Here is a 24,046-nt window from a genome sequence, read left to right as displayed (position 1 = left end):
ATTTAGCTTAGAAACTCAGAACTTGATTTTTAATACATCACTAATGTGAAGTCTCAAGTCTCCTGCCTGCATGGCGGGCATACACATTGTGTAAACATCATGTACCTTTCCAATGCACCACCCTCCAGGAAACGAAACATAGAACCACTCAGTGTTGAAAGACCATCAAGGTAATTTTGGAAAAAGTTAAAGGTTTTTCCAAGATGCAAGTTTCTATTGATAATGTTGGCATTGTGACCAGGTTTCTCATACTTGCTCTCCTCACTGTTGCCTTCCAGACTCTTTCATAAGGCAGACTCTAAAAACGAAAGAAGCAAACTCAGCTAAACACTAAGCATAGTCAAATGCACAGGCAAAAATCCATACAAGTTTTTTCCCACTCTTTTGTTTGGATTTGTTTTGTTCTTACTTTGAAAGGGAACAATACACTAAAACAAACTCCCTTCACTAAAACAAACAAAGACCCACGCTTCCCATGGCTGAAACGATGTGACAGTCCCTTCTCCCAAGATGAAAAGAAGCAGGTGTCCAGCCAAGATGTTTTGAGAACTGGCTACAGCTGCACATGATGCAGGCCCTAAGTCTGCCCCACTGAACAGACTGGAGATGAAATTAAAGTGACAATGCTACCCTTGTGAGATACCTATTCACCAAAGAGCACTCACAAATAAGAAACCTCTCAAATTTAACAGAACAACTCAATTTTATTTTGACAACAAATATTTTGAGCAGCTGTGCCCAAGTCCTCTCCCCCTTACTGTGTGCCGTGTGTTTAAAGAGCTGGAAAGAATCACTCGTTTGGGGATACTGAAGCTCTTTACCACCTACACAAGAAAGTAAAAAAAAAAAAAACAAATAAAAAGCCATGTGCCAATGCATTTACAGCAGTATAATATAAATCTGCATAAGACATCTTAATTTCTTGAACTTAAGTTGATTAACACCGTTCTTTGGGAACAACACATTAAATACAGAATATTTTCAAAGTGCAAAACTATCAGCAATATATTTACTACATTCAGACTAGCAAACATTATGCAGTATTTGGCAATGCAAAGACATGCAGTATTCTAAGGCACACCTTTAAAAATAATTTTAATCAAATCACTTCTGGTTTAACGGGCACTGAAGTTATTAAAAACAGACCCCCAAAAATCCCACACCAGGCCTTTTTAAAAAAAAGACCCAAAACAAATCACAGCAACAATGCTGTGAACAAATTGATATTATCAATAAAACTGTTGTAGAAAATGAAGTTATTAGGTGATCAAAATCATAGCAATTGTCAAGAATGTTTCATTTTTTAAAGATATTCAAAGGTTTTAAGTGTTAAGAAATTAAAAAAAAACCCTTCCATTATTCTGATATTTTAAGGTCTACAATCTGATCATTTCCTCCTAATCAAAGTTATATGTATTCCCTCAGGTGAGACTGGATTTAGAATCAAACTACAGATTTACAAATGGTTTTAGTCAGAAGGCATTAAATACAAAATCCTTGTTTTTAAACAATCAAAAGGCTATATATCCAGATAGTGCTCTTTATAAGTATTCAGGATTACATTTCGAATTACATAAAAATAAACTTGAAAATAAATTTAAATTGCAAACTGAAATTAAGTCACCAAAGAAGAAACATCATTCATACTTTTATTTTATTTTTTCATTTATGATTTTCTTCCCTAAGAACAAAAAAAAAATCTTATTTTCGCACATTAGAACAGCTGAACATCAGAGCAAGCAGCTTTATATCAGATCTTAACCTTGCCTTGCATTCATCTTTTTCATACACTTTTCACCGATTTTCATTATTTTCTGAGTTTTTTACTTAATGCTCAACAGTCTTTCTCCTAAATGTGACTTTTGTTAACCAGCAACAATATACAACTTCATTTAACCAATCACTGTTTCCACATGTATTCAAAGTCTTTTTAACATTTATAACAACATATTTGTTGATACTTTTAAAATTTCATTCAGTTTTGTTCAAGTAAAAATGGAAGCAAATTGAAATTTACAAAGCTTAAAATTTTATTAAAGAAAAATCCATGTGCTTGAATTATCAAAACAAGATTTAACAAAAACATTTTGTCATTAAAGGCCTACAATCAATTCGCAAAATGGTTCTGGTAACCAGACTCCACGTGGTTTTTAGGCATGCAGAAGTATAGAATGGTGCTTTTGGAAGGCCTGGCAAGCATTTATGCAGGTTAGGTACCTGACTGCTGCTGGGACTTCACTAGGAATTAGGTGTCCACTATTGGTTTTGGTTTGTTTTTTTTTTTTTAATCCTCATACTTTTTGGGCGTTTAGTGGTCAGGTTTTTTGATCCTTAATGTTCTCAATTAATTCCGTATCTTTACATTATCTTGATAGATCTAACTTCATTCCCGTCAAATTGAATTAAGAGTTGCTAGGTCCAATCCTTCACCACCTGTTTTTCAAATTTCAGGTGAAGGAATCTAACTCAAACACCGCCAAAAGTTCTCTCCTTGTGCAAATAAGACTAAAACCAAAAATTAAGGCAAAATAATTTCTCTGCAAAAAGTCTGAAAACATATGTGATAGTAGGTAAATAAATGTCAAGATTAGCTTCAGTCTGAAGTCTACAGACACAGCACCATGGTATTGTTTTGTTTATAAATCTGGCTTCCCTTTTGATTTTGCATTCATTTAGAAAACAGCATTCTCACTAAAAGGTGAGGAAGGCTCATGTATACAGAATTAAAAACTTTAACAATATACAGCAAGTCTACACGTAACACTGGTTGCTGTTATTCCAAATTTAATTATTGAGAGATTTATTTTTAAAAAGGTATTCAAGTTCTAAATGACTACTCTAGCACTTAATAACAAAATTTTTTATCCTCTGTACAGAGATGTATTTTCAAGTAAAAGAATCATCTCCTAGAACTACATATCAGAGAAACTGAGACTGAAACAGATTTTTTTTAAGGCAGAAGTTCCACTGTATACCAGGTTAAAAGCCACCACAATATTAACTATAGCTAACTCATTAAGGACTTAAAAATTCATATTCGTAACTATTAATTCCAGTGCTGGCTAGAATGCTACTGATGTTCTGGGAAGTCTAGCTGGAGATATGGTTATCCTCAGAGGTTAAAGAAAGCTATGGCAGAGTAAAGTTAACCTAATCACTACTTTTAATCATTAAATAAAATGTGCTCATTTATGTTAGTAAGTTATACAAACTATTTAGAAAGAGGAAGTATGAAATACTGACAATGACAAAACAGATTTTAAAAGGCTACCATCAAAAAAGTTAGAATACATATTCAGAGGAATTTCAATGCCTAAAAACAGATTCACATATGTTCATCCACCGGAAGATTAGTGTATTAAAAAAAGTTAAGAAAATACTTTTGTGTTTCAGTTCAACTGCACTTGATTCAAGCACAGCTTAGGAGTTGGCTGATATAAATTAAACATGGTCACTGCCTCAGCAGCCAAAAGTACAGAAAAATGTACATGTTCACAGGATAAATAGAAGTCTCTTCTTTTGGAGGAATAAAAAAAAAAGTAAAAAAGCTATCTCACTCCAATACGGGAGGTCATCCACTCCAAGCCTTGGCATAATCTGAAAGATAAGAGATGTTATTGGTACTAGTTCTATCCCAAAATCTTGAAAGTATTTTCTGGCTGACTTTATGTGTAAAAACATCTACTTGAAATAAATTAAATCAACTGGAAATGGGATTGAAAGTTGAGCAGAGTAAGCAGTGTTTTAAGTTAATTCTATAGGCTTTAACCACAAGCAAAAGGTCATGCATTCTATTTTATTGAAGTTTGGCAGCACTTCAATTTTTTTTCGTGGTAAACCTGAGAGACACTACTCCTAAATGCTAACTCATAAGCACCTGGAACCAAACAAGTTTTTCTTTTTCTACAGATTTCCCAAGAAAGACTGTTTACATGAAAGCTAGACCTTTATATACTAACTAAAAGACAAAGGGCAGGTTAACCAGACTGAATTGTTTAACGAAAAGGCAGTGTATCAAGAATTCCAAAATCACATTACAAAATTAAAAGTATGTTTATATTGAATAATAAGACTGCATGGGATCTAATCTGTTTACTAACTCAATCTCCATCTCCATTTAAAAGTCTTCCATTTTAGAACATCGGCTTTCCTTTGATTTTCTAGCAATCTAGTTACCTTGTTTGTGCCCCCTAAGTTTTACCTTTGTAAAGGAAATCATGACTTAGCTATCCAAGAATGCTAACTTCATGAACACAGGGCTAATCTCCCTAGACTTCTGTCAGATCTTTCCAAGGAAGACTCAGCTCAGCAATCTAACTCTGGGATTTTTTTTATATATTGGTCTTACTATTGTCACAGTTTAAATTATTCTAAATATTCTTTTTTTTTTTACAATAAGAAAGAAGCAGCCTATGATGGCCACTCTTTCTAAACTAAAGTTCATATTTATTAATTATTACTTTCTTTCAAATGTCAAATTGGTTGAAGATCTTAGTACATAAACTGAGTATTTAAAAGTGACTTTAGCAAAATTGGTAGAAGGACACCAGAATTAACCCTTAGAATGAAACAGAATGAAAAAACCAGTTTGTCCTCAGTAACGCATCCCACCCTAAGGAAGTTAATGTCACCATTCACTCTTCAAGATATCTCCATTACATTAGAAAATACTTCATATTAGAAAGTGAGGAAGATGCTCTCACTTCCCAAATACTCAGTTGGATTCACTATTTTTGATGTCACAAGACTGCATTATTATAAAGGTTGTACAACACAGCTGAAAAAAACCTCTAAATATTACACATTATAAGACTGCTTTAAAAATCAAGATGAAAAATTAGCACATTTCACACCTACAAGCAAGGCATTATTCAACTTGTTAAAAGGCATCCAAAATTGTTTTTTGATCTTCACAGACAAGAGATCTAAGGAAAGTTCAGCTTCCCATTTTAGTAATTGCTGGCATAAGGTATTCAAATTTCAAAATTAGCTACATTAGCCAGATATAAACAAAATGTTAAGTATTGATAACAATTTTGGCTTTTTATACCTTTTCATCTAAACTATGTTTCAATGCTTATCAAAAAACCCAATCAACCAAAAAAACCCCACCCCAACCCACCAACTTAGAAGCTTCCTACAGATTAGAATGTAAAGGAAGAAAATAGAAGCTTATTTCTTTACATACACCAAGACATACAGAATAAAGGAGTAGTGCAAAGAGAGTAGACAGTTATGCCAACAGCTACATATTTGGGTCAAAGAGTGTTGTTTGGTTTTTGTTTTGGAGTTTTTAACAATAAACTAAAAGACTTTCATACGAACATGGAGCTCGAGCTATGAAAAAACCCACAAAGTTAAAAAAAAAATATGAAAAATTCAAAATACCCCTCTTAACTGTAAAGAGCAAAAAATATGTTCTTTCAGAAAATCCACACCGGCATCAAAAGGATTCTAAATCAGTATTCTCATTTGCCACAAATTGCTGTACTAAGCAGTTAGCATTTACCCTTCTCCTGTCAAAGCACAACAGGATTGAATGTGCCACGGGTGATCCTTTATGGAGCTGAGGGTGAGGTATGTAGATATCTCAGCAGCTGTCATGCAGCCTTTCATGTCCTGCTTGTTTGCAAAGATGAGAACTGCAGCCTTCCGTAAATCCTAGAAATGATTTAGAGTACTCATAACAGTTATTATGAAAAACTAAAAGGCTATTGTGCTAATTTAATTTCTTAAAAGAACTGTATTCAAGCGAATCTAAAATTACACATGAGTATGGAATTTTAACCAACTTTCTGTAGTAAAAATTCATTACATTAAGACTGAAGAGACTAATTTATTCAGTTCTCCACCACAGAGGATCAAATTGAAATGTAATATGAGTACCATTTTGGTATCGGCAACATGTTCATATATAACTAATGAAAGTCTTGTTAAAATATATTTCATAATGCCCCAAACCACCCAGCCAGCAGAATTATTACTGGCAAACATTTCAAACTCTACAATAGATACTATTCAAAGGGAAAAGCCTGCTAGATATCATTCCCTTGAAATCACTTTCAACGTCATTAAACAAGTTCTGCAGTGACTAAAACAGTAATAAATTAAGAAAGCTATCTGAATTCATGTAAGTTTAATCCTGGTGTTCCAAAAAGGGAGCTGTAACAATGCTGCAGCAGCTTTAGTAACTACTTAAAAGTTGCTTTGTTTCAGTGTGGAATTTAGGATTCCAAACAGCACTGAGGCAAGAACTGGGATGTATGGCTTTAGAGGTGCAGAAGGGTAAACAAATGCAATACTCAGGAGGCTGATAGTTGCAATTAAGTGTTCAATATGCTTCAGTGTATATTAAATCTGGGACTATTTCTCCATCAAGAGGAAGAAAAACAACAACAAAGTTTTATGATCTAAAGCTGAAAATTCACTCCTACAAGTAGTCCAGTCTAGGCCTACCAACTATCAAGAGATGGCAGATCACAATTTCATAAGAGTTTAAGACTGGAAACTAATAAACTACATGGGAAAACTTCACCACAAGAAGTCATCTTCCCACTTCTTTTGGTAGCGTATTTGTTCCTTACTACTAGACCCAAACTACTTTAATATAAAATCGTAAAGCAAAAACTCACTTATTCAAAACAAAGCAAGATTCTCAGAGAAATGAACAGAATTACTTGCACTGTACTAAATCCTTTCTTTCAAAAACGAGAGAGAACACTTAGATTTAAAACAAACAATTTAGCTTGAGAGTGTTTAGCTAATCCAATGTACATGTTAGTTTAGAAAGTTTGAGGGAGTTGACCCAACGTTGAACAACTCAAACAAAAGTACAAACAAAACAATCCATAAGGAAAATGAACTAAATTAATTTACCCATAGTATTATATATGCTCCTTAAGTTTAAGGAACAGGATTAAAACAAACAAGAAAAAGTAAGGAATTCCATTTTTCTAAAATAAAAATTAAAAAAAAAATGTTTCTTGAAATTTTAACCATTTAACTGAAAGGAGACTGTAGTAGAGGACAATAATTCCTTTTTAAACTAATATGAAGCGTAAGATATTTTAGAACATCTGCAAAGATTGATCTGATTACAATCAAGTAAGCCTTAATAGAGAGTGCTTCACAATAATTTTTCTGCTTATTTATAGTTTATGTGGTTTTAAAATGTGACTAACATGCATGCACATTTATTCTCAGATTTTTTTTTTTGACAGTATAATTTTTGTTAGCATAGGAAGCATGTAATGTTATTTGACTGTTCTCAACAAAACTATTATCCCAACTCCCCACCATACCTCATGAGCCAGCATTCTATAAAGTTCTTCTTTTGTAATAGAAAGTCGCTCTCTATCAATGCTGTCAACAACCAGAATGATGAACTAGGGAAAAAACCCAACAGTAGAGTACATAAGTAAAAAGTATAAATTACAGAAAGCACATTTTCAAGAGATCACTAACTGCAAGTCTTCCTCTAGAAGAGACATACACTTCCAGGACACTAGAAAAGGGAAAAGTTTTATTGCTACAGTCTTTTGCTAGAGCTGTGGGAATCATACATGAAGATTATAGCTAAAAAAAAATAATCGGACAATGTCATGCTTGCACATTTCAGCATTATTATTAAGATCTGCCTATATGTACTACGGCTAAATCTCCTTGGTGGATTTTCAGGCTATATATCATACTTAAAATAGCTATGTTACTACCAAAAAGCACCCACAGATAGTGGATTACATTTAAAATGTGAATGACAAATGTGCTACAGATGTCAACAATGAAAACAGCTGCTACTGTCCACTACTACTTGCATACTTAGGAAATTATAAATCTGAAATTGAAATTATGTACTTTTAAAGAAGCATATTTTACTTTACAGTTCAGCATCATTTTACTCACAAGGCTTAAGAAAGATTATTTCAAAGCAGTACATCAGATGTCACAAAGCTATGTATCTGCAGGGCTTAGCACTATGTTGCTGCAAACTTCATTTTACCAAGGACCTGTGCAGTTGGCCTCTCACAACTTTGTACCCTTCCATCTTTTGGTGAAGCCCTTCCATGCTTTGGGAGATGGCTGTAGCAGTGATTTTACTCTTACTATTCCCCTTAGGCACATTATTCTTAAGGCCTTGCACTTGTGGACTCTGGGACACTGCTAGGTCTGGTAGATCAGGCCTCCCATAGAAAGCAATTGTCACTGGTATGAAAATGACTGTCTACTACCCACTCTTTCTGCTCCTTGTTTTGTACCTTCTATTTTATAGCCTTGCACTAGAGAGGAAAAAGACACAGCATCACGCAGTAGGTAACACTCAAGCAAATTCTCGTAAGCATCACACAACAGTATTTGCACACAAAGCATAACAACTGATCAACACTTCAATACTTGCCCTGCTCAGTGTGCTCCAAGCAGTGCTAACAGTATCATGGGGGGGGCAATGAGTAGGGAGACCAAGCACATTCTGATGAAAATTATGCAGATACTATAACAACAATAAAATAAATTACAGGGAACATATGCTACGCTGGAGAGGAAATCAGGAAGATTACATTCATCTGACAGATTCCATTACTTCTATGCCCAGATGACAGTACTTCTCAACCCCTTTTCTGCTTCTCTGTAACTCTCTTTGTTCACCTGCAAACCCAATAACTTAACCATGGGAGCTCCCTCCCCTTTCCTGTCCTCCCAGATTTTTAAGTCTGTCTTAACATCCTCTCTGTAAGAATATGATCTAACACTTAAAACAGTATTGCAGAACTAGCCATATTAAGTTGAAACTAATTAGGACAGGTATGCACTAAAATGCTTATTTGTGGGACTTTTACATTACTCCAAAGATTTTGTGTAGATTGCTCCAATTTGCACACAAGGAAAGAGAGAAAAGAGAGACAGTAACAGAAAAGGAGAATTAGAAATCACTGCTATAATTTTCCAACATATGCTCCAAATCTCTTTGCCTCAGAAAATTAAAGAGATTCATTAGCCATTGAGAATGACCACAGAGAATGAAAAACTAAGTCAATTTAATGCTGCTGTGACTCTGAGATGCCTAGCAGATGAGGAGGAACAGTAAAGAAATTATTCATATCAGGGAGGCTAGGATTGGCATACTAAACAGATCTCTTTTCTTCCTCAACTGTTTCCAGCAGACAAAGCTTCTAAGTAAAAGGGAAGTTCTTCTTTCCAAGTACTAAAAGGCACTGGATTTCAAACACTTACTAGCCAGAATATGATGAAGAACATCACAAAAGTATCAGAAAAAGAACTAATATATGCATCTCTCCAAATTCCAAAATCAAAGGTACTCAAGGGACAAAAGCCAAGAACTTACTGCTCTGTAGCAGATAGTGCAAGCAGAAGTGTCTTCAACCTCATGTGTGTCTTAGATGTAGCTATACTTTTCCAGAAAAAATTAAAAATTACTTTAAAACATTAGAGATGAAGGTTGAGATGTCATCACCAGGTTTTCAGTAGACCTAGGATGGATTGCTAATCTCATCTCTCTCCAAGAGAAGTATAGGACAGAAAAATCTCATTTTACAGGAGGATGGAATACTTACATAATGAGCAGTATTTACAAGAGATTTCTGGTTTTAGTAGAAATTGTAAGTAATTAAGCCTAAAATAGTTTACATCAGTGTAGATGTCTCAAAATGACTCCTCAGAGATTATATGTGCATTTTGTATTGATAACCTTTTGGCAGCAAAAAGGCTGGCATAAAAAACAAACCCCCAAAAGACAACTGACACTGAATTCCAACCTTTCCAGCAATGGCAGCTTTGCCAGTACCTCATGAGTATTGCAAAGCTAGACTTTCCTTTACCCTTGGATAAAAGCCACAAGCTGGTGAGCTTTTTAAATACCGTTGCCTAGATAAAGTTTCATTCTTCATCCTTAATTATCATTATTTCAAAAACATCTCAGACTAGATGTACAGAAGTCAGGTTGACCACTGCAAATCCTCACTAAATTTGCAAATTACAATGCAAAATTTTCATTTTAATCTACTTAAAGAAACCATGCAAGAAATCTGATCTGAAATGTACATTGATATCATTAAATGTCTAGGAAAAAAGTCTAACTTCATAGTTTATATCATAGATCAAACAACAGTACTGTAAAGTAAACAGGAAAACTACTTTAAATATTACCAGAGAATTGGTTGCATACCAGAGATACCTCACACTTTTTGGGTTTGTTTTTGCTCAATGGGATTTAAAAACAATACAGCTGCAATCTTTATAAAAATGTACCAATATTCCTAATAAATAAATATAATTTCTAACAACCTTGCAAAGCAGCTTCTCATACCTCTGTGTTTGAATAATAGGTATTCCATGATGACCGTAATGATTCTTGTCCTCCAATATCCCACATTAAGAAATGAGTGTTTTTCACCACTATTTCTTCTACATTGCTTCCTATGGTTGGAGAAGTATGAACCACCTCATTCATTAAACTAAAGGAAACAATATCACACAAAGGACCAATCAAAAAAATCCACAAGGCTTGTTACAGCTCAGTTATAATAAATTTGTTGTAGAAAAAGTAAATATGTGTAACTGATTAAAAAAATAATAAAAACCAGGCATATTTTAAAAAAACTACACATATGAAATTTATGGAATGCAGTGACTGTAGACATGCTTAAAGACATCAGCAATGAAAAATAAGCACATAAAAGGCATAACAAATGGATAAGCATCTGCATTTTAGGAGGATTCTCTTTTTAAAGGATATTAACAGATACTTAAAATGCACTTGTCTTAAAGTAGAAGCTGCTATTCTAAAGATCCCAAATATGGGAATGTTGAACCGTGCAAAATACAAATCAGAAGATAATTTTATCAGAGCACTCTACTTAGTAACTCAATATTACAACCAATCCCAAAGGACTGTTTGGTTACATAGCCGAAAATTCCTCAGTTCTACCTTTAAACTTACTCAAAAATACTTAGGGAAAAAAATGTATTTTGGGAAAACATACTCTGCTGCTTTTGTATCCAAATATACGGACAGTAATTTAGCTCCATCCTCCCTCTTTTCTACAATTACAATAGTAATTATGGTCCTGCTGACATTCTTGAATTTATCGTGGATATTCTTGTAATGCTGGCAAGATTTGGGTGCAATGATGCCATTGAAAATGCCTAAGGTAGAACCTGGGCAAGATGAAATACTATTTTTAGGAATTCTCCATCACAAATTTTAGACACAGGAACAGGGAAACATTTGGAAATATTTATGGATTTTTGCAGAGTGGCTAGAATTTCCATTAATTTAAAAACATGCTCTTCTCTGCAGTTACTGGCAACAGGATTATTTCTACGCTTACAAATTCAGATGGGCTTTGATGGCAAAAAAATTGCAGTTCACTTTGTGCTTATATGTACAATTTTGTTATTCAATTTACAGTTCAGTTTTAAAGCATGGCAATTGCTTCTCTTATCCTTTAAATATTTACTCTGTTTAGAACAACTAATACTGTTAACGTACAAACTGTGATCTGGAATCCTAGAGATTCTGCCAGGTTACAAAGCTGAATTTTCAATGATTAAACAGTGACAAATACTAAAATGCAAACAGGAAAACAAAGTAGTTCATGTACTTACAACTGGTAAAGAATAGTAGTCTTTCCAGCATTATCAAGTCCCACTATGATTACTTTGTGCTCTGGATATACAAAAAAAAAAAAAAAGAAGACAAAAATAAATTACTGGAAACAGCAACAGTTATAATTCTGGTTAATCACTTTTCCTTACTGAAGAAAGTAACAGCTTGTTTGCCTTATTTCAATAGCTTACATAGAATAGTGGCAGCTTCAAGACAAAAAAAAAAAAAAGCCGAACAAAACTACAAAGCCTCATCTTCTCTTGAGACTACAATCTTGGGAAAAGTCAGCACTGGAGATCTTCAGAAAGGAATAGTTACTTCATGAAAAAAATCTAGTTTTAGAAAGAAAAGTACAATGAAAAAATGTAACTCATAGCAGCGTATCATCTTAAGAACATCACCAAACATCCAAAGACTGCAAAAACTTTAGCCTAATGGTCAAGGCTCAATAAAAGCCACTTGTTAAGGGACCACCATTATCCATATAGTAGAATCTAAGAGGAATCTGCATTTCGAATAGACTGCAAATTCCAACTTTTCAACTTCTAAATTGAAAGTCACAGAATGACAGAATGGTCACAGAATGACAGAAGGTCTAAAGACACCTCTGAAGGTCACCTAGTTCAACCCTCTAGCTCAACCAGGGCCACCTGGAGCCAACGGCCTAGGACCATGGCCAGATGGGTTTTGAATGTATCCAAGAATGGCAACTCGATAGTGCCCCTGGACAACCTGTGCCAGTGCTCAGAGTTTCCTGACGTAAAGAGAGAACCTCCTGTGTTTCAGGTGCTCTGTTGCCTGATCCTGTCACAAGGCACCACTGAGACAATCTGACCCTGTCCCTTTTGCATCTCTTTTCTCATATGTGAGATGTTCCAATTCCTTAATCATCCCTGTGGCCCACCACTGGACTCTCTCCTGTATGTCCATTTCTCTCTTGCAGTAAAGAGCACAGAACTGGACACACTATTCCAGGAGAGGCCTCACCAGTGCTGAGCAGAAAGAAAAGATCACCTCTCTCAAAAAAAAAAAAAAAAAAAAAAAAAAAAAAAAAATTATTATTAAAAATAAAATCGCTTTTTCCTGCATCAGACAAACCCAGACCCTCCCTGCTGCAAAGTCCAGCTTATAGAACAGTGATCTTTCAATTGCCGCAATATCAATTTTTCCAGGCACGGGGTAACAAAACAGAAAACAAACAAACAAAAAACCCCTTCAGAATTTATATGCTTCTCTGTAAATAATCCTTCTAAGAATTTCAAATCCAGCAGCACAGCCAATTAGAATAGTGGTTCTTCTGCTACATGTGTGAAGTTAAAAGGTACCAATCCACTTACTGACAAAAAGGCAAGTCACTTGAGACTGGCAAATTTGCAAATGGATACTAGAAGTAAAATGTATTTACAAAGTCTGTGAACAAGCTCACTTTTGAAGGGATAATATTTACAATGCTAGGGCACTTACTCTAAAGCAAAACATGGTTCACAGCTTAAGATTTCCTGTAAAATACTGCACTTGATTTGCAAAACTTATAGTAAGTTGGTAGAAAATCAGAAGATCTATCATAAATGTCAAATTGGTAGGGTTTTGCCCACAAGTGGGTGGTTTAAGGTAGTATTAAAGTGCTTGTTTTCTGGGTTTTGTTTTGGTCTTAAATCTATTGACATGTAATTACCTACATCTTTTCATACTGAAAGTGACTAATGAAAGATTCCAGTTTGGGAATTTTAGAAGTTTTGCTAGGCAATACCATCATAACAAATGCTGAAATGTATTTCCTTGTGCCAGTTCCCCTACTACTGCATCCTGTCAACACATTCTAAGGAAAGAATTTTTCCTGGCCTTAAATCCAATAGTACTTCTAGGACCATAAGCAGCAGCGCCAGTAATGAGTAACATTTCCCAAAACAGAAATACTACGAAATCCTCTCTGCTTTCAATGCTGATAAACCATCCCTCATAGTTTGACTGTCCATCTCTTATTCAAATTCAGTCAAAGAGTTCTCAAAGTTCAAACACAGAAATACTCTTTGGTTGTTTTCAAACCAGACATGTTGTCAACCATTGCCTGGAAGAACATGACCCTACTTTAGCAACATTCCATTTCCAAAACGAATTCCAGTCAGGCATTACATTGCTCTTTCTCACCTTTCACTACAATACAATGCTTAGGTGTGAATTACTGGAGTGCTGGACTAAACAATATCACCCTACTTAAAGTAATAAAAAAGATCTCCATTGAGATGACTGTTTTTGAAAGCCACCGAAGTGTGAATGGTTTGACATTATTTGGAAAAAAAGGCACAGCTTATCTGTGTTACTCCATAGTCAAATGGTATTTCACACAGTAACTGAATAACCACAATATTCAGACAAGAAATAGTCACACAAGTGTTAATTAATGGTGATCTGGGGATGAACATAATAAGATGAACGCATTGGTATCTCACACAAATAGCAGTTTCCACCTTTTATTAATGGCAGTTGCTATTAATATAGTAATGGTAAACTCTAGATATATATTCTAGATTATTATTCTATGTTTCAATTCTATATTTCCATTCTATAGTTCTAGATATAGAACTATAGTAATGGAAAACTTCACTTACAAACACATTCAAAAGTTGAAGTTCTGTCTAGTTTGGTTAAAATACAGAACATTAACACACAGATGTGCATTAGAGGAAAAACACGTGAACTTAAAAACTGCCAAACCAAGAGAGAACAGAATTTTAGCAAGACAAATACTTGTTTACAAGAGCAACTAGTAGAAGACAGATGCCACATTTAGGAGAAAGGACAGTTATGGGGTAAACCATAGGCAGTGTTTATTGGTGTTCTGTACTTACAGACTAACCCAAGTTTCTCCCTTTCACTGGCTGGTATTCAAACTCATTTTGGGTTGTATTCATGAATATCTTCCCAGTCCACCATGTTCTTGGCAAAGGAAGAAGAAAATCCATAACAAAGTTGACAGAGCAGAAGACAAGAGTCAGGTAGGAAGGGGGGGGAAGTAGAAAAAGTAGGCATATGTAGCAGGGGGAAAAGACAGTATTAGACTACTCTTTAAAAGAATCCAAAGACTTCTGTCATATCAACCATTCTTAGCTCACTGTTAAAAAAATAAAGTAGTATTGTTAAAAAAATCTCTGGCAGTCTACTATTACAAAACCGCAGGACAGTGAAAACGATCTTCTTGCAGATGTTCCAAGAAAGACAAAATATGTTCTTTTTTTAACTTACTCTTATATATTTCTCTGTGGTAAAAGGGCCCAAAACTGAAGATTCAATTCTCACAACTTTGCCCTTCCCTCTTTTTTCAAAAGTTAAATTAAAAAAAAAATAATAATTTCTAAATACAATAATGATGCGGCTCTTCCAACACACTCAAAAGAAGAAATGGGTACCAGAAAGGGTACCAGTACTTTTCAGACAAAACACACATCTACTTTCGAATAGTAAGGATCTTGGAAGCTTCAAAGTTGAAGACAGAATGCAGATAGAAGTTTCCTGAAGAGGAGGCAGGAGGAATAGCATATTTCTAAATGTCAATGGGGTTTCAATACAAATACTCAGTTTGGATACTAAAAGCTACCTTAGAGTCTTCTTTAAAGCACAAAAAAACCTGCTTAAATACATCTTGATTACAAGAAGGCAGAGAAACTGTCAATAGTATTTAGTAGTCATTGGAACCAAAATCTATTTGGTTTTCCAGATAATGGTCTCTTCCAACCTGACTGTACAGTCTGGGAACTGTCAGCAAGCCTAAGTGACGTGAACTGTGGAGTTCCAGAAGTTCCTTGAATTAGAGCTTACCATTGGTTTTCTTAAAGCAATTTTTACAACTGCAGCAATTATTCTGAGCACCCTGAAGACTCTGAACAACCACCATTTTAAAATAATTAAAAACCAGATTTGTGAGCTTCTTAATGAACTTACTATACACACACAAAAAAACCCAAGGTATTGACAACTGTCAGTTACCTTTATCAGTGTTGCTGACATTCACTTCTGGTTTTTTCCTTATAGTTTCATTAAGAGCAATCTTGATAGCATTGATAGAATATGTCACACAAGTTTTACTCAGTCATGTAACACAGCAGTAACTTAAGCAGCTCCACCATTTATTCATATTAGTACATGTTGGTTAGAAGACTCTGCCATTTGAGTACTGCACCATAGCTTCAGCAGGTCACTTTTGAAATCTGATTTTTTCTTCAAACTTCCATAAGTAAGTTATTTTTATAGTAAGTATAAGTAAGTTCAATCTTAAGTCACTTAGTAATTAGCCTTAAATGACTGCGGGGCACGAAATTTTAAACAAAAACAACACTTGAGGCAATGTTTTTTCTCAATTTCAAAAATAAGGGAAAAGAATCAGGAAGCCATTAGAAAGTCACCTAGAAAAGAGACAAAAGTCTATTTTAAGCCCAATTGCTTCTCTTATGAGTAAAAGTACCTCTACTTCAATTCACATCATTCAATTACTACTTGATTATGACACAATATATATGGAGAGCTGAAAGACACAGAAATGCTTATATTCCTCCCTCCTTCAGGCCTTAACCTCTGCACTGAAAAGGCCCAGAAACCAGAAAACAAGATTAAATCATCATGGCTAGGCTTTGCGAACGAAGATTTGGGAAGGGTTCTACCCATGTTTGTTACAAGCGCGTTGGTGGCTAAAAAGGCCAATACGAGACAGGCACGTCCAGTTGCAAAAGGCACAGCAGGAAGACTCCTTAGGTGGTAGATTCTGCAAGACAACATTCTTTCTGCGTTGTCTTTTCTCCTCAAGGGTAATCCTGTGTGCTTTCTCAAAAGCAATAGCAGCGTTATAGATGGTGTGTCTCCAGACCTCCCGGTTGGAGGCCAGAGTAGACCAGTTATGGTGATCAATATGGCCAAGGTTGAGATGTTGTTTCAGGGAGTCCTTGTATCTTCTCTTGGGGGCTCCTCTCTTGCGGCAGCCGGTGGTCAATTCACCATAAAGCAAGATCTTAGGGAGGCGGTGGTCCTTCATCCTGGAAACGTGTCCTGCCCAGTGAAGCTGTGTTCTCAGTAACATGGCCTCAATACTTGTGACTGCTGCTTGTTCTAGAACAGATGTATTGGTCACATAATCTGACCAGTGGATGTTTAGGATTGTACGGAGGCAGCGTTGATGGAAGCATTCTAGGAGTCGCAGGTGGTGGCGGTAGATGACCCATGATTCAGATCCGTATGAGAGTAGACAGCACTATGGCTCTGTAAACACTGTAAACACTTTTCTTCAAGTGTTTATTTCGCCAAACTCCTTTATGAAGCTTTCCGAAGGCACTATATGCCTTTGCTAACCTGTTGTCTATCTCTCCATCAATCTTACCATCTGAGGAGATGAAGCTACCTAGGTAATTAAACTGCTGGACTGATTTGAGTTCTGATTCGCCAATGGTGATATGGGGATGATGGAAGACGTCCTGAGGTGCTGGTTGATAGAGAACTTCTGTCTTCTTTAAGCTGACTTCCAGTCCAAAGAGCTCAGCAGCGTCTGCAAAGCAGGATGTTAAACGCTGCAGAGTTGCTTCTGTGTGTACAACAAGGGCAGCATCATCAGCATAAAGCAGCTCCCGGACAAGATGGTTTCAGGTCTTAGTGTGGGCCTTCAATCGCCTTAGGTTGAAAAGGCTTCCATCAGTATGGTATCGAATGTAGATACCGTCCTGATCCTCGAGGTCTGCCGTGGTCCTTTGGGGCATCATGCTGAAAAAGACTGTGAATAGGGTTGGTGCAAGAACGCAGCCTTGTTTCACACCATTGGTTATTAGAAAGGGTTCAGAAAGTGCATTGCCATAACTGACTTGGCCGTGTTGATCCAGAAAACAAGATTAAATAAGGCCCTGGAATACCACCACCACCACTCAAACAAAACCAGCCACTGCTTAAAGACTATTGACAAACTCAAACCGGAAATGAACCCTTCCAAATGTATCAACAGAGCCAAATAGATATTCCTTGACAGACTGTACTCAGACTGTTAACCTTCCTCTCTTTCATTAGTCTTGACTCATGGATCAGCACAGGTAACACCCAGTTTCCCTAAACTGTTTTGCAATGCAGCTTTTCTTATTTCATAATCTCACATACCAGATTTGGAGAGCAGATCGTGCACTAGCCACATAACATTATTTTAACTGTTTCATTTTCTTACAAGCCAGCTTGGGTTTGGCAAAATGGGGTAACCATAATCAAAATGGGCTGAACCAACTGGAACAATTTCTGTTGCATGTACAGTGACTTGAAACAGAACAGACAGATTCAACTCCCTTGTAGGAAACACTCAGATGCTACCCAAGACAGTGGGCTAAAACAGTTGAATACAAGTAATAAGAAATGCTGCAGGAATAGGTCAATAGATATGCTAGTCAACAGACACTTAGCAACAGAATGCCTTTACACGCAAATTAGGTCCAGTCTCTTGACCTTCCTTGTAGTATCTTATCCTTACCACTGGAAAAGCAGGTAGGAGAATCAAATTGCAAAAGTAGTAAAGAACATGTGTAAATTAATAAGACGACATTTATAGCTTTAGTAGGATCTAAAGGTATCTCCATTACAAGGTTTTCCTGCCAGGCAGAAGTCACTATGAATGAACTCAACTTTATCCATACCATATGGTTATTGCGACAGGACTGAACCCCAAAGCACAAAATGAAATGTTAGTTATCTTAAGATGTGCATTTTTCTGAAAGCTACACCTATATCTTCTTCCTGCAAGTTAACAGCATTAATTCACTGGGAAATATTTCTTTAAAGTTGTCCAGACATTACTGATCAAGTACCTTTCGAATTGGGCATCTTCAGCTTGGCTATTAGTCACATTTATGTAAAGCAAAACTGCAGTGCATAATTAATAATACTCAAATGAATTGCCAATGATGCCCTGTTCCGTATTTTCGAGCACTTAGGCACACCTCCTCCCCCATGCTCTATTTGATGGAACACAGACAGCACTTTTCAAAACTTTGCTTTGTTTAACCTTTCATTTTGCCAGTATCAAGTGCCCCAAACTATCAGCACAACTCACACTAACCACAACAAACTGAAAGCATCCTCTTCCCACACTGAAGTCTATTTGCATCTTTGGAATACTCCCTCTATACAGTCAAAATCAATGTGTAAGGTACTGTGCTGGTCTGCTCAACAAACAGCTTCATGAGACAGCCTATGAATTCCCCAAGGAATTGTCTAGATTTGATGTAAGTAGAAGAGCAACCAAAACCAACTCATAAATTACTATCCTTTATTATTAGTAATGATATTATTTAGAGAAAAATAGGTGTGTAAATAGAGCATAATTTCCCATTAGATGGGTCAAAACTTTCCGTTTGAAGCAAACTTTCTAGAATAGAAGTTCAATTTTGGCCATGAAAAGAAACTCATTTTCTTTTCTGTGGTCACCACAAGAGGAAAAAACCAAATCAAAGCAACAAAAACCAAACCAACAATAACTCCAGCAACAAAACAAGATCAGAACATACCCCAGAAACTTCTTATTGGGATAAACGCCAAAGAGTAAATATTTCATGATATCATCTCATCTATCTTAACTGTGAGACAAATTTTCATTAACATTTTAAATATATGAATGCATTGGGTATGCATGGTGAGGTTTTGATAGTGGGGAGAGCTACAAGGGTGTTTTCTGCGAGAAGCTGCTAGAAGCTTTTCCTATGTCTATGGAGCCAATGCCAGCTGGCTCCAAGGTCAAGCCCACCAGCAACAGGAGTAATGCCTCTAGGATAACATATTTAAGATGGGTTAAAGTTATTGCATTGATGCAACTGAAGAGAAGAGAGGAGCGAAAATATGTTAGAGAAACAACTCTGCAGACACTAGGGTCAGTGCAGGAGGAGGGGGAGGAGGTGCTAGAGGTGCCAGAGCAGGTATCTCCCTGCAGCCTGCGGGGAAGACCACGATGAGGCAGCTGTGCCCCTGCAGCCCATGGAGGTCCATAAGGGAGCAGATATCCACCCGCAGGATGTGGAGGACCCCATGCCAGAGCAGGTGGATGATCAAAGATGGCTGTGACCCCATGGGATGCCCATGTTGAAGCAGTCTCCTTGCAAGACCTGTGGACCCATAGAGAGAGAAGCCTATTTTGGAATAGGTTTGCTGGCAGTACTTGTGACCTCATGGGGGATCCACGCTGAAACAGCCTGTTCCTGAAGGACTGCACCTTGTGGAAGGCACCCATGCTGGAGCAGCTAGTGAAGAATTGGAGACCATGGGAAGAACACACTTCAGAGAAGGCTGTGGAAGACTGTCTTCCACGGGAGAGACCCCCCACCAGAGCAGGGGAAGGAGTCCTCCCCTTGAGGAGGAAGGAGTGGCAGAGACAATATGTGATGAACTGACCACAGCCCCCATTCCTCATTCCCCTGAACTGCTGCAGGGAGGAGGTAGAGAGAACTGGAAATTAAGTTAATCCTGGGAAAAAAAGGGAGGGACAGGGGAAGGAGTTCAGAAATTCTGGTTTTATTTCTTATTACCCTGTACTGATTTGATTATGAACTAAATTAATTTCACAAGTTGAGTCTGTTTTGTCCATGACGGTGACTGGTGAGTGATCTCTCCCTGTCCTTATCTCGACCCAAGAGACTTTTTTTATATTTTCTCTCCCCGGCCCAGCTGAGGAAGGGAGCAATAAAGTAGTCTTGGCAGGCATCTGGTATCCAGCCACTATAATGAAGAATAACTTTTCTTGCAGGAAATAATATACAATAACAGAGACAATGTGTTTTCCTGAAGATAAATACTGACATCATAAGGCACCATACAGGACAACACTAAAAGCCCCCAGTTATCTCCTGATCAGTTCTTTGCTTACAGATCTCTTTGGAGTCTTTAGAGTTCTTCATGGAGGGAAAGGATTTGCAGATTGCACTATCTGATGAAAACCAAAACAGTACTCAGTATTTTTCTGGAGAATTGGGGAAACCTTACCAAATAGGTTTGAGAGTTCAGAAAAATAAGAAATCAACAATAGCAACAAATTTCTTTAGAAGACTGTTAGATGACTTCAGGAATGATGTGGTAGGATAGTGTATGTGGGAGAAAGATAAATGATCTAGGACTGGGATCCCTCCCAATCTCATCCCATGAAAGACAGTTTGATACACAGATGTCAATGTACACACACTGAGGCTTTGCTCTGTTATTTACAAAATTAGGACGGGTTATGTGCAAACACAGTAGGAAGACTATTAAAGGGATACCAGGTGTATATGCCTCCAAAAACTTGCAACAGAGCACTGAACAAAAAAGTTTATCTGCATTCTTAGTAACTTTAAAGTGGAAATGAAGCGTGCATGTGGAAACTTGATGAGAAAACAATTAACATCAGTTTGCCTTCTCCAAGCTCAGGCCCTCAAGGAAAAACAATACAAGCAATAAATTCCTCGACTCTTTATTTTCTAACCAAAGAAGGCTAGGTAAACAAAATTCATTAAAACAAATAAATTAACAGATAAACTATAATTTTCTATTTTATGATAACCACCTGAGTAAAGGTGGTGGCAGCCACAAGTTCTGAGCTCTGGACTACAGCATGAGTCACGACTGCGGGCCTGAGCTAGAGAGGAGAGCATGTAAAGCAATCCTATCCCCTTACGACCTTTTTGTTCTTGGCTGGAGAAGTGATTTTCTTGGGACACTAACTGTATTTAACCAGCATCTTTGCCAAAACACAAACAGATCTTTACCTCGAAGGCCCCAACACGTTTAGTTTTTTTTTTTTTTCCCTTTAAACTAAAGACCAAAATAACATGACTTTAATAGGAGACCTCGACTCAAAAAACTAAGGTCCGCAAACACAAACACGACCGTCATCGTCCATCAAAGCTTCAGCCGCGATCGCGGTGGCAAAACCCGGTCCGAGAGGCAGAGACGTGCCCGCCGTGCGATCCCGGGAGCGCAGCGCCCGAAGGGCCGCCCGGGGCACACGGGGCGTTTAACGCGGCCAGGGAGGAGGGGGCGAGGAGGGACCACCTCGGGAACTGAGACAAAGCGACCCCGAGCATGAGGCGCCGCGGCACCAGCGCTCCCGGCACTGCACAAAGGAAAGACCAACTTTAGGCTGGGCGGCCCTCAGGGGAGGCTCGGCGAGCGGAGCTGGCCCGAGACCCCCCCGGCTGCTCGCGGCCCCCGCAGCTCCGCGGGCTCGCTCGCCGTCCCGCAGCCGTCCCGGGCCCGCGCGCCCACCTTGGCTACCGAAGAGGCTCCACAGCTTGGCGAAGATCAGGCCCATGCCTGGCCCCGGCTTCCACCGAGCCTCCTGGACACCCCGGGCTCAGCCAGGCGGCGGCGGGAGTGGCGGGCGGCAACACCAGCTCCCCCGGATCCCTCCGCAGCGGCCCCGGAGCAGCGGAGTGGGCGGGCGGCGGGAGGGGCGGGCACGCGCCACCGCCCCGCCCCCCAACGGCCGCACGGCGGGGCCGCCCCAGCGCCGGCACGGCACGTGCGTCACTGCTGCGTCACGCGGGGGCGGGCGGGGCAGCGCCTCTGCGGGGCCAGCGGCGCGGAGAGCCCGGCCGTCCGCCCGGGTCTGATGAAAGGCCCGCGGGGCTGGGGCTGGGCACGGTCGGGAGGAGGGAGCCGCCTCGCCTCGCAAGGGAGGGGAGTCGCGGTGCCCGGCGTTGCAACGGGAGGCGCTGGCAGCGCGCCTCGCCCGTCCCCGTGTCCTTCAGCCGGGCAGTGCTGTGGCCGGCCCGCGGCCTCTGCCTTTGACAAGGGTTGCGGGTTTCAAGGCTCACAGTTCTCTCCTGTGTAGTAAAGCGTGTAAAAACAGCTGGGCTCGCTTTCAGTGCTGTACTGCAGGTTCCTGCATACTGAGCTCTTGAGCGGGTACCCGGGTTTTATCACTCAGGAGAGGTCAGTCGGAGAGCACGACCCCTGCTCCACCCTAGACGGGGAATCCACAGGCACTTAGATGCAGGAAGGGTGGAAGAATAAAACGTTATTATAATCCACGCATTTCAGCTTTTTCAGAGGGAAAACAAAAAAAGCGCTCTCAGCAATGTCTTGTCCAATGAGCTCGGGTGCCCCCGGGCTCCGGCCCCGCCCTGTTGCCGCCCTCCCTGTCCCCTAGTGGGGAGCGGGTGCGGCGGCTGCACCTTACTCCCGGCCCCGGCCCGGCGTTCCGGCTCCCATGGCGACTCCGCACAGGCGGGACTGCCTGCGGTCGTCCCGGAGGAGCGGGACCGGCCCGGGCCCGGCGGTAGGTGGGGGGCTGGCGGCGTGTCGGGGTTTGCGCCGGAGGGTCGAACGCGGGGCACCGGCACCGGCACCGGCACCTGTGTGCTCCGCCCTTCTCGTGGTGTCCCAGCTGCCCCTCGGTGTCCGTCGAGGCTGAGGGGGCGGTGGCGGCAGTGGCACCTCCCCCGTACTCCTGGGCTGAGGTGCCTCGCAGGGCGGCGAAGAGCTGTGTGTCCTGTCCTACCCCGTGGTGTTTTCAATAATGGACGGATGGGGAAATAGAGGAGGACGCCCCAAATTCCGGTTCCCACAGCAATGAGCAGACTGACTTTTTCCTCGTGTGTGGAAGGGTGGGGAAGGGAGGTTTGAAAGAGTCGGCATCTCTGGTGCTGACTGCGTTTGACAGCTCGCAGTGTCCATTTGCGTAGTTAGATCAAAGCGCTGGTCCGGCGTCGCGTTCTTCGCTGCAGTTTCCTCCCCACTGAGGCACAGAGAAATCTGCAAGGAGATGGTGAATAGGGAGGGGAGGCTCCCTCAAGGGCTTTCTTCTGAAGTCCGTCAAGCCTTTACTGTGTACGGCACAGCAGGTCTGGGCAAAACAATACCTCTCGCAGGTGTCGAACCTGCCACCTGCTGAACGCTTGAAGTCCGAGTCTTGTAGTTAGAGGGGCACTCAGGCTGTCTCCCTCATCCGCCTGGCTTCCTGTCGTGTCTGAATTTATAAGCTTCTATCCCATCTCAGCTCTGTTCCCCAGACTTGAAGATTGCAAACTGTTTAGTTTTTCCATATTTGAAAGCATTTCATATTTGAAAGCATTTTTTCTAAGTGGCATTGGATCTGTTCTGAGATAATGGCCGCGGAAAGGGCATACATACCCTGCTCAAGCTGAAGGTTATGTGGATGTGCTCTGAACCTCCAGTTGTGTGGTTTTGACATTTCCAGGCAGCTTACAATGATTTTATTCTTTTGAAAGTTCTTTTTAACTGAGGAATTGATTTTCATTTGTGTTGTTCCTCTCCCTGAAATAAGCACATGTGGTATTTGTCATTCTAATGAATGTCTTTAGTCCACATACCTTAGAGTTTCTGTGACAGAGGAGCTGTTCTGCAGTCATGTTTCATACCAGGTCTGATGAACTAGTCACAGTCAAGTTTTAACTTCTCCTGTTGCACATTCTGTAACTTCCT

At 39.3% G+C, this 24,046-nt stretch overlaps 1 protein-coding gene across 3 annotated transcripts; it reads right to left on the bottom strand.

Annotated features, from left to right (window-relative positions):
- Nucleotides 1-679: 679 nt before the first annotated feature.
- ARL5B (ADP ribosylation factor like GTPase 5B) lies at nucleotides 680-22,019 on the bottom strand. Of its 3 annotated transcripts, none has more exons than XM_029961845.1 (7): nucleotides 21,866-21,977; nucleotides 11,623-11,683; nucleotides 10,322-10,469; nucleotides 7,302-7,385; nucleotides 5,510-5,661; nucleotides 3,558-3,597; nucleotides 680-824 (listed from the first exon to the last, which is right to left on the bottom strand). In XM_029961845.1, exons 1-7 carry the CDS (start codon nucleotides 21,909-21,911, stop codon nucleotides 705-707), a joined length of 651 nt encoding a protein of 216 aa, XP_029817705.1. In that variant the 5' UTR covers nucleotides 21,912-21,977; the 3' UTR covers nucleotides 680-704. The 3 variants fall into 3 exon arrangements, with proteins under 3 accessions (XP_029817705.1, XP_029817707.1, XP_029817706.1); XM_029961847.1 differs by lacking the exon at nucleotides 21,866-21,977 and adding an exon at nucleotides 14,473-14,632; XM_029961846.1 differs by lacking the exon at nucleotides 680-824 and having other exon boundaries at nucleotides 1,636-3,597; nucleotides 21,866-22,019.
- Between the last annotated feature and the right edge of the window lie 2,027 nt (nucleotides 22,020-24,046).

The sequence above is a fragment of the Manacus vitellinus genome, unplaced genomic scaffold (genome assembly GCF_001715985.3).
Source record: "Manacus vitellinus isolate BGI_N305 unplaced genomic scaffold, ASM171598v3 scaffold_3_pilon, whole genome shotgun sequence".
NCBI classification, from domain to species: Eukaryota; Metazoa; Chordata; class Aves; order Passeriformes; family Pipridae; genus Manacus; species Manacus vitellinus.
Note: the sequence above shows the minus strand (reverse complement) of the source record. Positions and strands in the feature narration are given on the sequence as shown.

Excerpts from the sequence above, each read along its gene's own strand:
- ARL5B (XM_029961845.1), bottom strand. The coding sequence starts at position 21,911 with ATGGGCCTGATCTTCGCCAAGCTGTGGAGCCTCTTCGGTAGCCAAG. Across the intron at positions 10,470-11,622 it reads ACTACTATTCTTTACCAGTT|TTTAATGAATGAGGTGGTTC; the intron begins GTAAGTACATGA and ends TGTTTCCTTTAG. Across the intron at positions 5,662-7,301 it reads ATAGAATGCTGGCTCATGAG|GATTTACGGAAGGCTGCAGT; the intron begins GTATGGTGGGGA and ends AATCATTTCTAG.